This window comes from Podarcis pityusensis, assembly GCF_964106645.2.
Source record: "Podarcis pityusensis genome assembly, chromosome: 14".
NCBI classification, from domain to species: domain Eukaryota; kingdom Metazoa; phylum Chordata; class Lepidosauria; order Squamata; family Lacertidae; genus Podarcis; species Podarcis pityusensis.
The window spans coordinates 5,946,669-5,962,158 of NC_138039.1; the positions used below are offsets into that span (position 1 = coordinate 5,946,669).

At 47.1% G+C, this 15,490-nt stretch overlaps 1 protein-coding gene across 7 annotated transcripts in view; it reads left to right on the plus strand.

The window, feature by feature from the left end:
* The window catches only part of MPRIP (myosin phosphatase Rho interacting protein), a 155,985-nt gene that overhangs the window by 87,164 nt on the left and 53,331 nt on the right, over positions 1-15,490 (plus strand). For 4 of the 7 annotated variants that reach the window (XM_080980899.1, XM_080980900.1, XM_080980902.1 and 1 more), the window contains exons 6-7: positions 9,298-9,508; positions 12,245-12,404. In XM_080980899.1, coding sequence (XP_080837025.1) covers positions 9,298-9,508; positions 12,245-12,404 — 371 coding nt within the window. Of the gene's footprint in view, positions 1-9,297; positions 9,509-12,244; positions 12,765-15,490 lie in introns of all 7 variants that reach the window. The other 3 variants (XM_080980897.1, XM_080980896.1, XM_080980898.1) reach the window with 1 other exon arrangement.

Here is a 15,490-nt window from a genome sequence, read left to right on the forward strand (position 1 = left end):
TGGGTTGGGTTAACCCAACGGGTCAATGGCATGGATTCGTGGGCCTGCCCAGGAAGATTCTGGCATTTGGGGTCAAGAGATGGCAGCCACATGAACATCTCCCCAGCTGCTGCTGCTGCTGCTGCTGCTGCTGCTGCTGCTTCTTCTTCTTCTTCTTCTTCTTCTTCTTCTTCTTCTTCTTCTTGTTAGAATTTGTATACCGCCCTATACCCGGGGGTCTCAGGGCAGTTCACAGAATAAAATCAAGATATAAAACCACAAAATACATAATAAAAGTAAAAACAACCAAAAAGCTCCCCCCCCCCAAAAAAAAAAAACATTTTGAAAGGGCATAGGATGTAAATCAAATTACCCAAAGTCTTGGTTAAAAAGGAATGGTTTTGCCTGGCGCCTAAAGGTATACAATGAAGGCGCCAGGCAAACTTCTCTGGGGAGAGCATTCCACAGACGGGGAGCCACTGCAGAGAAGCAGTGTTGAGTGGAGATGCTTGCAAAGCGAATTGTGCATGGTTTAATTGTCCGACTGTGAACCTTCTCCTTGGTTGTGACAAGGCTTAAGCCCAACTGGAGCGATTTCACAGAGCTATCGTAATGTTGTGACGTGCTGAGAGGCAGGTGTTGTCTACTTGTCTTCCTTCCCCTCATTTATTATTTTTATTTTTCATTTTATTATTCATTAAATTTTTATTATTTATTTGTATACCACCCTTCATCTATAGATCCCAGGGCATTTCATAACATAAAATTGCAATATAAAAAAGCACAAAATACATAATAGAATAAGAATGAAAACAAATCAATAATCTCCTTTCCCATAACTTATTTTTCCCCTGAAATAATTTTTATTGGTTTTACACATACAAAATATAAATGAACACAAACTGTAAAAACAAATCTATATAAAGAGATTCTCCAAATCTTGAGACTTTCCCCCATCTCCTCCATGGGGTCTCATTTTAAACATCTACAACTGCATATTCATCCGTACTCCAGTTTTTATATCAAAACATATTGTCCATAATAATTTTTACACGACAAGTGGGTCAAAATCCTGTTCTTGTTTCCATCTGCTTACGGTGGTCTCCCAAATAACTTATAAAATTTTCCCATTCTTTTTATAAAGTTTTTATCCTCTTGGTTTCTGAGTTTTCCAGTCAGCTTTTCCCATAGCACATTTAAAAGGACATCGGATGTCATGCCAAAGGCCTGGTTGAAGAGGAACATTTTCGCCTGGCGCTTAAAGGTGTATAAGGAAGTTGCCAAGCGAGCCTCCCTGGGGAGAGCATTCCACAAATGAGGAGCCACTGCATAAAAGGCCCCGTTCTCGTGTTGCCACCCTCCGGACCTCTCATGGAGGAGGTACATGGAAGAAGGGCCTCAGAGGATGATTTTAGGGTCCAGGTCGCTTCATGTGGAGAGAGACAGTCATCGCTTTGAATTAGGCCTGGAAACTAATTGACAGCCAGTGCAGTCGGGCCAGAATTGGCATAAGATGCTCAAACCACCTTGTCCCAGCTGAAATTTCTGAACCGTCTTCAGAGGCAGCCTAACGTATAACGTGTTGAAGTAATCCAACCTAGAAGTTACCAGAGCATAGACGACAGAAGTTAGGCTATCCCTTTCCAGATTGGGGCAGAGTTGGGCCGCCAGCCGAAGCTGATGGAAGGCACTCTGTGCCGCTGAGGCCACCTGAGCCTTGCGTGACCCCACTTCTCCCATCTTCTGAGCATCTTCTCCATCGCAGGCTGTCCTTCCAAGTTCTGTGTGGGACCCACGTGCCCTTGGAAAGCAGGAGAGGTCTGCTGCTTGTGGGCTGCCCTTTGCAACTGACTTAACCACCCCACCCCCCAAGGTGCCCACATGCCTTCCAGCTCCTTGAGGGTTTGTGAGGCAGAGTCAGATGCCATCTCCAGAAGGAAGCTAAGCTAACGCTTGCGCTGCGCTCCATTCTCCACCAAGGAGAGGGAAATGTTGCAAGTCGCGTTAGCGCAAACCAAGCAAGTTTGCAAGGGCCTGTTTTGCAGAGTTCTGCTTCTGCCAGTCAGGGAGGAGATGGTAGCCAGGCCCCAGAGCCCTTGAGATCGTACTTGGAAGGCGCACACCCTGTTTCCACTGCTCTGGACTGGTTCTTGCATAGCTATCAGACCAGAAGGACTACAGAACTGGGTTTTCCGTGTGTGCGTAGAAGATGAGATTATCCATCCAGCACAAAACTTTGCAACTCATTCTGAATGCTGGATGATTATTTTTTAGGAAATAAAACTTTATTCGCATTAGCCGATGGCCATAGCAACCTAGCAGTTCAAAAGCACGTCAAAGTGCAAGTAGATAAATAGGTATCACTCTGGCGGGATGGTAAACGGCGTTTCCATGCGCTGCTCTGGTTCGCCAGAAGCGGCTTAGTCCTGCTGGCCACATGACCCGGAAGCTGTACGTGGCTCCCTCGGCCAATAAAGCGAGCTGAGCGCCACAACCCCAGAGTCGGCCACGACTGGACCTAATGGTCAGGGGTCCCTTTACCTTTACCTTTATAGCAACAGTAAAACATTACATGCTGGATTGCATGCATCTCTGGGTTTGTTCCATCCATTCTCAGCCGATTTCTCCCACAATGGATTGTGGTGTAATGGTTGGTGCTATCCTCTCCTCGGAGCTCTACTTCTCTCCCAGAGCCCTCAGATGGTGCGTCTTTGTGTTCCAAAATAAACCAGGCAGGCAGCTGCTTTTTCCTGCCCTTTGACTCGAGACCTCAAGAGTATTCCGGGGGTTGCGGGTGCTTTGCTTGAGGCCGTCAAAGAGGAAGCCCCCACGCAGCGCCATCCTAGCGCCCCCTAAGCCGTTCCCCTTTTCTTCCTTTCTGTTTTTGGAAGAGGAACAAAAATTGGGAAGGGGCTAAAAAAAAAGCTGGCCAAATAATAATCATATTTTTGGATTGCACTTGGTTGCCGTGGCAACCTCTTGGAAACATGACAGGATCTGAGCTCCTGAGGACCAAATAAGGTAAGTAGGATTTTGGGGGAAGATGCGAGGCGAGTAGAAGCGCCTGCTGGTCTCTTCCCAACCAGGCCATCTCCGGAGATGATGCTGATTTTGGGGCAAAGCTTGTGCTGTCTGGGTGCTTCTGTTGAGTGGCAGCACAGATGATAGCAGGAATAATAATTTTCTTATTTATATCCTGCCCATCTGTCTGGGTTGCTATACAGGCTTGTTACATGCCTAGGAAAATTTTTGGGAGGGGGTTCTGCTTCCAGTAAAAGGAATTATCTGGATGGGGGTTTGAGATTGTTCTTTGTGATATTTTTTCACTTCATGATGCTCCAAGTCCTGCTTGCTTGCACACTCTGCTATTCCAGAGGGAGAAGCGATAACTACCCAGAATGCTTTGAGGACTGTAGTCAAAAGAGGGAGCCTGTCTACCGGGTTGGTTTGGGGCCTGTGGGAGAAGCATCCCTCCCCCTACTAAAACTGCAATGTGGGGCTTGGCCACCAATGAAGCAGTGGGGGGAATTTTACCTCAGGCTGAGTTGAGGCGTGTGTGGTCACCTTCAGCCTCTCAGAGAGCGGGGGATTGCTTGTAATCGGAGGCGATTGTAAGAATATCCGCCTCACTTAAAAATCCCCTCAAGAGACGTACAAACTCCACTGTGAGGCACTTCCTCGTTCGGGGTTGTATCCCGAGGGCATACAGTGGTACCTCGGGGTTTTTTTGTTGTTGTTTTTAAAATAATTTTTATTGAGATTTAAGATCACCCACCAACACCCACCAACACCAGTAAAACATCAAATCTTATTACATATATCCTACTTTATGCTCCGTAGAGCTGTTGACTTCCGTCCTTCCCTTCCATCAGTTTTCCTATTCTATTCTATAGTTCACAGTTTCTTTGATTAGATATTACAACATGACATAAGATTTACTTCAATCCTGCCAAAGTTTTCAAATTTGCACAGTTCTCACTTATATAGATCAAAAATTTACACCATTCTTTTTGGTACTTTGTCTCCTCCTGATTGCGAATTCTGTGTGTCAATTTAGCCATCTCAGCGTATTCAACCAGCTTTATCTGCCATTCTCCTATTGTCGGCATCTCCTGTTGCTTCCACTTTTGAGCTATCAGAACTCTAGCTGCTGTTGTTGCGTACAAATATAATCTTTGATCAGTCTTCTTAATATCTTCTCCTACCAAACCTAGCAAGAATTCTTCCGGCTTTTTGGGAAAGCTATACTTAAACATCTTTTTTAACTCGTTATAAATCGATTCCCAGAACTCTTTTAATTTATTACATGACCGCCACATATGAAAGAAGTCGCCATCCTTTTCCTTGCATTTCCAGCAAGTTTTACTACTAGTTCTGTACATTTTTGCCAATTTGGTGGGAGTAAGATACCAAAGATAGACCATCTTCATAACATTCTCGGTTTTTTAAAATCTCAGAAGTCGAACATTTTGGTTTTCGAACACCGAAAACCCGGAAGTAAATTTTTGAACACGCCTCAGAAGTCGAACGGCTTCTGCTGCATTTACTTGTTATTTTTCTTAGTTTTCTGCAGACCTCCCTTTGCGCCTCAGTTTTCAAACGTTTCGGAACTCGAATGGTCTTCCGGAACAGATTATGTTCGAAAACCAAGGTAGCACTGTATTTGAGGCATTCATTTCCTACTTGCGAGGGTTGCCTTTGAGGTTGGCACCAAGCAGTTTCTTTTGTGGCTTGGCAATACCAGGGGCAATGCTGGTGTGTGAGAGTCGCAGAGGCTTCTGCCATGGCGACATCCTCGCAATCTGCTCCAGAGGGGTTTCAGGGATGCAAGCAGTTGCGCGAAGCTCGTCGTCCATCTCTGGACTTGAAAGGCAACAGATCTGTTAGCGAAGGCCTCTAGGCCCCGTTTGTTCACCTGACTGAAGTGAGGTTTGTGTGCCTTTCCAAGTCAACGCAATGCCATACATTTCATAGGCAGGGGTCATCTATTCCTGCCCCCCGCAGTGCAGAAATCGTGTCCCTGGGTGGGCTCAAAACGCTGACCTTCTGGTTGACAGCCAGACACACACCTGACCCCTTGTGCCACTGGTTAAACCGCTATTTGTACCATTTTAACAACATCTTCTCATTCATGTGACTCTGCAAGTTCTCTCTAGAACTCATGCTCTCGTTGAGGCAATTTTCTAGTTTTTTTTTGGGGGGGGGCGGAATTGACTGAGGTTTATAGAGAAAAATACAATGCTTAATATCTCACCTCCTTTTTTATCCAAACTAAGACTTTGATTTAGATACAATAAAAACATAAAAGGGGGGGGGGAGAGAGAAGAGTAGAAAAGAGGTTAAAAGAAAAATATAGATATAAGATTCAGAAAATTAAAAACTTCCAATTCTTCCTCTATCCGCTATGTAAAAACAATATTCACTTTGTCCTGTGAGGCGAGTTTCAAGTTCTCATGGTCACAGAGAGAAAGATTTATCTTTGTTGCTTTAACTTCGTAGCTGTGACACACAAAGGTGTCTTGGGGGTGTAGGGGACCCCGAGAGAAGGGTGAGGTGGATTTGTGTTCTTCATCCTTGAGGAGCAACCCTGATGTGTTCGTGCGCCCAGGCGCACAGCTTCTGGAAAAGGTCCAAGTGGTGTATTTATAAAGCCACCTTTTGCTCTTCTCTTCCATTTTTGACTCCTGCCCCTTTCGGGAGAAGACTATTAAAAGCTCTCTCCTCTTTTTGAAACTCAGCGCTTAGCCCCCCGTTGCCTCTGGGAAGTCTTTCATTAACCATTCCCCGGTGAGGCTGCCTTTGCGTCTGGCAGCTTCACAAAATCTATAAATAAGATATTTGTGTGCACATGTTATTGTGGCCCTCAGCTGTTTGAAGACTGGGGTGGGAAGAGGTGTCTTGCTGGAAACCAGGATGCAGAAGGAATAAAGGAGCTATGAAGGGAGAATGTTCATGTTAGATATGCAGAAATAAAAAACTGCTACCCTTGCTAGCTCTGTTCACCAACCCCACTCCCATTTCTTCCACATTAATAACCCAGATTTTCCCCTTCCCACCTCAGGCAACTATACCAAGCTTGCTTTTCACCTTCCTGACCTGATTTCTTCATGCAAATGCAGGATTGTGATGAAGCACTACGAACCCTCCAATGGGGGCTGTGTGACAACAGCCTTGCATTTTTATGTATATAGGAGGGAAAGTGGAACCCGTCCTCCGACTCTTAATCCACCTCCTTCAGCAAGATAGGCTGTGACCCTTTCCCTCCAAACTATCTGCTCATGCTAATAGCTTACTTTATTTTGAAAATATCAGCGTGGTCTTTCCAGTGCAAAAAGCTTGAGGCAGTTTACAGTAGCAGAAACACTTAAAAACAATGAAACCAACATGAAGTTATAACCAGGAAGAGCATCAACAATGGGGAGAGGCTCAGAGTCCTTCTGGCCAAGAACACTTTCAAGTCTGTAAAAAGATTGAAAACCACAGATGCTAAAAAGCTAAATCTAGGCGGTGCGGCAGAAGGAGACAATTTTAACCCGGCATGTAAAAACTATCCAAGGAAGATGTTGGCGATTCCGCAGCAGTGGCTGTACCCCAGAATTTGTTCTGCTTTGTGAAGCCACGGTTTTATTTTCCCATCGGTATGGCTTTTGGAGCATGGCCTTATCAGGATTTTAAAGCACAGGTCCATTTCTGAGGCCCAGGGTTGCCTTAACTGCAACCAGCCTGCCGCCCATCGGGTAGGGCAGGTTGCAAATGCAACAGTACCAGTATCACGATGACATTTTTCTCCTGAGACAATTGCAAGACAAAGATGTCAGTGCAGGGGCAGCAGGTAAAGTGATGTGCTGTTCTACACACTTAAGATGCCAGGTCTGCACAACCCCCATAGCTCAGTGGTAGAGCATCTGTTTTGCATGCAGAAGGTTGCAAGTTCGATCCCCGGCATCTCCAGTTATTACTCCTGACGGTATTGTTACGATTAAACTTATTTATTGCTTCTTTGCCGCAGCAACTCAAAGCGATTTACAGAATTTTAAACAAAAATCTTACTCTGACATACATAAAAGCCAACATTTTAAAAACATGAAAAGACAAATCCATTAAATATATATATAGATTAAAACATCCCACTCAGGCAAAAAGGTAGTTGATAGTTGAAAACCTGATGAAGAAGGAATCTTTTCCTGGCGCCTATAGATACGTAATGGTGGTGCCAGGCGAGCCTCCCTGGGGAGAGTATTCCACAAGCAGGGAGCCACCACTGAAAAGGCCTGTTTTTGTGTTGCTGCCCCCTGGACCTCCTGTGGAAAGGACAGATAAAGATGGGCTTCAGATTATGATTGCAGGGTGCAGGTCGGTTAATATGGGCAGAGTTGGCCCTTGAGACACAGGGGCTCTGAGCCACAGAAGACTAATAATAAGCCAGATTGACCTATGGTCCGACTCTGTATATGGCTGCTGTCTGTGCATCCTTCTGGTTTTGGCACACTTACCCTGGTCATGAAATGATCAGGCTACATGTTGATGGGGAAACTCAGGGTTTGATGACATTACTACATGAGCCAGTGCAAGCCTAAACATAAGAGGGCTGCCATTTGTTTGTTTTTTAAAATAAGAATTTTATTAACAATTTCAACATAACAAATTATCAAAACAAATCATCTTCATTATTTCCCCCCCTTTCCCCCCTCTCACCTTCCCTCAGCTCCTGTTTTTGATTTCTCAACTCATGTTATTTTCTGCATATTGTAAAATTGCATACTTCCTTGTATTATCTATCTACTATATTAACCCTCACTAAATTTGTGTATGTTTATTCAAAACCTGCCAAGGAGTCCAGTTCATTTTGTTGTCTTTTTAAATAATTTGTAAAAAGTTCCCATTCTTCTTTAAAGTCACAGTTGTCCTTATCTTGCAATTTGTATGTCAATTTCTCCAGTTCTGCATAGTTCATCAATTTCTCTTGCCACTGTTCTTTTGTCGGGGTTTCCTCATTCTTCCATCCTTGTGCTATCAAGACTCTTGCTGCTGTTGTAGCATACATGAATAAGTGCAGGGCTGCCGTTTTTGACAGCAATGTGTGTCTCCTTCACTGAAATGCTGAGCTGCAACTCAGCTTGCATTAAAACCGGTGGGTCTGCACGGGAGAAAGTGTATAAAGAGAAGACCCTCCAGACTCCCTAGCCTGTCCTTTAAACCTGTGCTAAGTCCTAGTCCAGGGGTCTGCAACCTTTAAGACAAAAAGAGCCACTTGGACCCGTTTCCGAAGAAAAAAAAACTGGGAGCCGCAAAACTCGTCATTATAAAAATAACTTTTTTGTCACTTTTTATTATTTCTTTGTTTGACCCCTCAGAATTACTCCTCCTCATAGAAATAAACGTTAAATTAACAAGTTACCTTTTTGTGTGTGTGTGTTCTTCACTCCCCTTCAAAACAGTGACCAGCGTACATGCCCCCTTTCAATGCAGTGACCAGTGTACATGCCCCTTACAACGTAGCGGGCGGGAAGGTGACGTCGGGACAGTGCGTGACTAACGCACGCACTGCCCCCATGCGACGTCACAGCCAGTACAGCGCCCGCCACAGTGGGGAGTGTCGGGGTGCACAATGCGCCTCCTCCCCTCGCTAGTATCCGCCCCGGAGCCGCGACAAAGGTGTAAAAGAGCCACATGCGGCTCCGGAGCCGCGGGTTGCAGACCCCTGTCCTAGACCATGGGTCGGCAACCTAAGGCCCAGGGGCCAGATACGGCCCAATCGCCTTCTCAATCTGGCCCGTGGACAGTCCGGGAATCAGCATGTTTTTACATGAGTAGAATGTGTCCTTTTATTTAAAACGCATCTCTGGGTTATTTGTGGGACATAGGAATTCGTTCATATATTTTTTTTCAAAATATATTCCGGCCCACCACATGGTCTGAGGGACAGTGGACCGGCCTACGGCTGAAAAAGATTGCTGACCCCTGTGCTAGACTGATCCTCTGAAGGTTGCTTTCCTCATTTTTCACATGCTTCTCCTCCCTCCTCGCCTTGGGAGAGGAGACATCTTTGTGTGTGTCTCTTGCGGAGCACAAAGAGCAGCCATGGCTCTGTTACTAGTCTGGCAGAACTCAGGCCTTCCCTATCAAATATGTGTTTCTTATTTTCTTAAACTCGGAGTGATTATAACCAAGGGCGAGGTGTGTTCTTAATCCAGCAGGGATCCAGCACTCAGTTCAGCTTCCAAACTGCATGTTTACATTCCATGACATAAGTTGGTGTGAGAGAAAAAAATTGTCAGTGAAATTCACGTCGCCTGACGGTTCTGCCTTCTCTCCTAGGAACCCGGCCCGGCAAAGATGGCCGTCACCAGCAGCAACATCCCTGGTGCAGAGAAGGTCCCCACCACAAAGTCCACCCTTTGGCAGGAAGAAATGAGGAGCAAAGACCAGCCAGATGGCAACGGAGGACTCAGCCCAGCCCCAAGCCCTGTGCAAGGCCAGGCCCCCGCTGGATGCTCCTTGAAGGAGCCATCGCTGGACAGCAAGGAAGGTAAGGGTTGAACCCTGAACCCAGACAGAACAGAGAGGACAAGGCCGGCACAGAAGGTCTGGGGTCAACCATGTTTTTTGCACATGGGACGTGCTGTGTTAGCACACCTGATATCCCACACCTCCGCGTTTCGGAAGATAACTGCGTAAAGCACGGAGGCCTTGCGAAATTTAAGCACAGAGACCCTGTCCCTCCACTTATCTTTGCTGCTGCGAAGGATTGTGTAACATCCAAAGAGAAGAAGTCAAGTCTCTCCTGTTTTGAAGGAACGTGTTGACTTCCCAGTGACCCTGTCCGAATATGTTATGGCTCTGGCCTGCTGGAGCTGGGATTGTATCTGAGAATAGCAAAGATAAATCCAAGGCTAACACGCCGTAAAGAGAATGGTTTGGCAGAGCTGCAGGGGCTGATTTGGGTGGCTTCAGGCGCGTCCCAAGAACAGCATGTTCATCGTGAGAGTCAGCGAGGTTTTAGTGGTTAGGTTCCCGGACGACGTTCCCGGCTGTGAAATTCTCACTGGGTGACCTTGGAGTCTGGTCGCTGCCTCTAGGCCTAACCTACCTCACAGGGGTGTTGGGTGGATTAGATGGGGGGGGGGAGAACCTTGCACTCCACCTTGAGCTCCTCAGAGGAAATCGTGGCATGAAATTCAACAATAAACAAAAACCTTGCGTGAGGCCTGGGTGAGGTGTACAGAGGAGGGAGTCTGAGAATTGGGAAGGGGCTGCAAGGGAGCTTTGCAAGCCCTGCCCAGCTGATGGGAGACCACCGTTCTTGTCGGCGGAGTCTGCATCAAACTCTGTGGATTGCATTGTTGGGCTGGCAGGGCTGTTGTTAATAATAAGAATAATAAGAATGATGATGTTTTATTTATACTCCGCCCTCCCCAGCTAAGACCTGGCTCAGGGCGGCTAACACCAGGTATAAAACAATTGATTAAAATACAACTTGAAAACAAGATTAGAATGGAACATTAAAATGCAGCCTCATTTCAGTAGAAACTCAAATCATAAACTTTTTGGGGATGAAAACGTCAAATCTTCACCCAAGTTGCCCAAGTGCAGCAAATCATTTTTCTTTTTCGCATGCAAGGAAGCAAAAGGCTGTGTGCTTGTGATTGGGGACACGAGGGGGGAGCTAAACTCTGCCTCCAGGTGGCTCCCTGTGTCTCGTGTGTTGGGCTTCGACACCCTCTCGACTGTCTCCCAAACCTCCTTCCCCACTGCGAGCATCCTGACCTCACTCTTAAGTTCCGTTTCTTGACGGACCCTCTTTACCTCGCACTTTCCCAAAACATTGCAGAGTTTGGGAACTGGCGACGTTTACACAATTTAAATAATGCGAAGAGGTGTCTGGATCTTGAATGTGTTTGCTAACGCGCCCCCCATACCACCTCTAGATAGGGGGCAATAGGACTTTTGCCTCCAACTGATAATAAACTGCGGAATGCCTTGATTTTATTTTGCATCTCTCGGCTCACCACCTGAACTACCCGGCATTTCTTGTCAAACAGTGATTTCCTCTCTCATTCTCCCATCCCCAGTGGTTTGCCTCATCCCACTGCCCCCCATCTCCTCTGATTAGTCTGCCAGCAGCTCTGCTGCATTGTTCTCCACGAAACAATAAGGGCTAGAGATCTCCTTCCTGTTCAGGATGATGAGTTTTCCCCTTGGCTACCTAGGAAGAGGCAGTGTTTCCCTCCTCCTTTATCTGTGTTTCAAGGCTGGCTATCAAAAGAGCTTGTTTTCTTCCTTGCCTTCCTCTCAGGAGGTTCACCATTCTCGCATGAGCAATGCTTGGGATAAACCAAGATGGGCTTTTTATTTATTTTTTGCCCCTGGTACCAGAAATGTTCGACTTCCCACCCCATTTTCCATGCCCAATATCTTCTCTCTCTTATCACATCACATCCATACTATATTCTCTTAATTCCTTCTGTTGCTCCTATTTCAAATCCTGCTTGCGAGTTCATCATACTACTACATTTTCTTGAAAGGGCTTTCATTCTTCCACAAAGCAATTGTCATTAGAATCTCTTACTCTGGCAATTAATTTTGCCAATTCTGCATAGTCCCTCACCTTACTTACCCATTCCTTGGTGGGAACGTCTTCTTCCTTTCATTTTTGTGTGTGGGGAATCCTAGCCGACGTTGTTACATACACAAACAACTTTAATGCTGGTTTTAAATGGTGTTTTGATGTCCTTTCAACTTGCTCTTTTTAGCCAGTTTGCTTTGTATTTTATAACTTTCAGTAGTGCTGTAAGCTGCCTTGAATCCCAATAATGATGATGATAATATGAATATAATATACTATAATGGAATAATATTTATACATTCATACATATATGCCTTGTCCATCTGGTTGAGTTTCCCCAGCCACTCTGGGCAGCTCCCAACAGAATATTAAAAACACGATAAAACATCAAACATTAAAAACTTCCCTAAACAGGGCTGCCTTCAGATGTCTTCTGAAAGCCAGATAGTTGTTTATTTCCTTGGCATCTAATGGGAGGGTGCCACTGCCAAGAAGGCCCTCTGCCTGGTTCCCTGTAACCTCACTTCTCGCAGTGGGGGAACCGCCAGAAGGCCCTCAGGAGAAAGGTGGGTGGTGTTTATAATATTATATAAGCAAGTCCCACCCCACCGATCTACAAAGCCCTTAGTTCCCTGCGAGGAGGGAGGGGGCACCCAAAGGCAGCCCAGTCACCTCCAGCTTCTCCTTGCCTCCTCACAGACGACAGCAGCATGCACGGCGACCGAAGCGACAGTGGGCGGAAAACCCGGGTGGAGAGCGGCTACTTCTCCTTGGAGAAGACGAAACAGGATGGGAAGCCGGATGAGCAGCAGCTGCCGACCCCGCCATCCCCTCCCAGCCCCAGCACCCCCAACAACAGGTACAGTGACTCCCAGTCGCCCTCCCCGGAGCAGAGCTGCCCCTTTCCTTCCCCAGGTGGCCCCCCAGGCAGCCGAATGGTGTACAGCTTCTCCCTCAACTGCCTGGACTTGACGAGCGACTCCATGTCCGGCTGCGAGGACTCGGCAGTGAGAGACGGGGCGAGGGGAGCCGAGAGGCCGGGCCGCCCCCTTTCCTTTAGAGCAAGCCGGCAGTACGCCACCCTGGCGGATGTCCCCAAGGCTGTCAGGATTAGTAACCGGGAGGCTTTCCAAGCGGAGAGGAAGAGGCTGGAGCGGCGTTCCCGAGCTCGCAGCCCCGGAAGGGAAGAGGTGGCTCGGCTCTTTGGCAGCGAAAGGAGGTAAGGAACGGGCGGCAGCGCCGCCGACGGGTTTCTCGTTCAGAGGAAGCCGGTTGGCTCCTGGCAGATGAAGTTCACGGCGCCTCTCGCGGCGTTTCTCCAATTTGGGTCTCCTGTTGTCGGACTACAAATCCCATCATCCCTGGCCACCGGATGATGGGCCTTGTAGTCCATCAACAGCTGGAGGCCCGAGATGGAGAGATGCGGCAACGTTTGAGTGGGGTTTTGAGCTGGCCTGCTGGGCACAAATAGGGCAACCTCCGCAAGTCCATTTTTGCTGGGTGGGTGGCGTTAAGTGTGGCCCGACCAAGTGGCATTTCAAGAGATCACTCGGTTGTGCAGAAGAAGGGATACTGGGATCCGGATTCGCAAATGGCAAGGCAGCCAGGAAGCTGAAAGCAGGTGCAGGCAACTCCCTACTTGTGCGTGACCCCCAAAAGTTATTGGTTTAGCTGCCTCCCAGAGCACCGCACCCAAGCCCTGAAACTATATATCACTGCATCCAGGATGCAAAGGAACTCCTTTTCCTTGGACATGGCTTTAATGCAGGGCTTTTGTGGGTATCGCACAGCATGGGCAAGGAGTCTGGTATCTGGTTCGGGGCTTGGAAAATGTTAGCTTTCTTCGGAAAGAAAGGCGGAGCAAGTTGCTGGACCTCGTGCTTTTGAAGCAAAGCGCAGAGAAAGCCTCCAAAATTAAAGAGTGGGTCGGCACCAGGTTTTAACTCAGTTGGCGGTTGAGTTTAAAGCTTTGCACAACTGTCTCTCTCCCCGCCCCACATATTTCCCTAGGCAATGCATGTGTGGGAAGTCTGGCATGTATGCTGGCCTAGCTTAATGAGCTGTGATGGAGACTCAAGGAGACGTCGTTTAGTGGAGCTGAATAAGCTGTAAAATACCTTGGTATGGGCACAATAGCTGGATTGGTGCAATAGCTCTGCTGATGTGCAAGGCCCATATTTGCAGCTGCAAAGGTGTATTGCAGACATACAACCGTGTGTGTGTGTGTGTGTGTGTGAGTGACATTCCAGACCCCTCACATATAATAGTTGAAACTTGCCTTTCCAAATCAACTCTCTCTCTCTCGTTTTCTCGGCATGACGAGGCCTGCAGATAAAACGACAAGAGAGCAGGAGGCACAGGACCAGAGGGGAGAAAGCTGTCTTCTCTCTTTTGCTCGCTCTTGATTCCCGACAGGCATGTTCACTCGAGCAGGTTTCTGACGAGTGGCTGCGGGGTCTTTTTGCATTTGTCTCCAGTATTCACAGAATCACAGCAGTTGGAAGGAGACCTGAGGGTCTTCTAGTTCAACCCTCTGCAACGCAAGGATCTTTTGTCCAACGTGGGACTTGAACCCGCGACCCTGAGGTTAAGAGTCTACCCCAGACAGATTATGCTGTGGTGTTGACCCTCGCACCAAGAAGCAAAAGTACAAGGGGTGGCAAGAATATTGGGGGATTCTTGGGCCACATTGGTTAGGCTGCCTTACATTTAAAGCACTTTTGTACAACTTTCAACAGCCCCAAAGAATTCTGGGAGATGTAGTTTGTTAAGGGTGCTGAGAGTCGTTTGGAGACCCCTATTCCTCCCGCAGAGCTACGATTCCCAGAGTGGCTTAGCAGTCAGTCCCTCTTACCAGGGAAATCTGGGAACTGTGGGTCTGGGAGGGAAATAGGGAGTCTCCTAATAACTTTCAGCACCCTTAACTAATTACAATTTCTGGGATGCATTAGGGGGAGAAATTATTTCTCCAGAGGTATAAATAGTGCTTTAAATGTAGGGGATGGTATTGTGTTAGATTTTACTAAGAGAATAATTGGCCTCATTTAGTTGTCTTCATTACTTCCAGTGGGTCTCCTCTGAGTAGCCCACAGTGTGGATGTGGTCTTAGTGTAGAAACAACCAGGACATTCTGCAGGTCATTCAAGATAAATCACAGGCACCTAGAAGTTCTCACCAGGGACCCCGCTCAGGCCTCGGTTCCTGCAGTGATCCTAAGCTGCTGCTCGCATGAGATCTAGGAACTGTTTGCAATGGGAAAGTTACATTTTTCGGGATGACCCTTTTTGCGCCGGGTACCAGTCTCCATGCACGCATGGGTGGGGAATTCCCTCGCAGGTGAGACCCTCCTCATGGTTCTTTCCTGACATGTGCCCAGAAGGTACAGGCTTCATGTAACTTCGAAGGCCTGGCAGGTGGCTGGGCCCCCTCTCCCAGAGCCGCTTAGCTGAGTGTGTGACACACCTTGTCGTGTCTTTTGAAAAATGGAGGGAGAATGTACATGCCCCAAGAAGTGGTCCCCTTTCCAGGTTCCTGGATTGCAGGATTCATTAGTGTTGCTGTGAAACTGGGGAAAATAATAATAATAATAATAATAATAATAATAATAATAAATACCTTGCGCATGTGGCTGGGTTTCCCAACAGAATTAATGATAATAATAATAATAATAATAAAGAGATAAAACATCAGACATTAAAAACTTCCCTAAACAGGGCTGCCTTCAGATGTCTTCTAAAAGTCAGATAGTTGTTTATTTCCTTAACATCTGATGGGAGGGTGTTCCACAGGGCAGGTGCCACTACCGAGAAGGCCCTCTGCCTGGTTCCCTGTAGCTTCACTTCTCGCAGTGAGGGAACCGCCAGAAGGCCCTTGGAGCTGGACCTCAGTGTCCGGGCTGAACGATCAGGGTGGAGAAGCTCCTTCAGGTATACTGGGCCGAGGCCG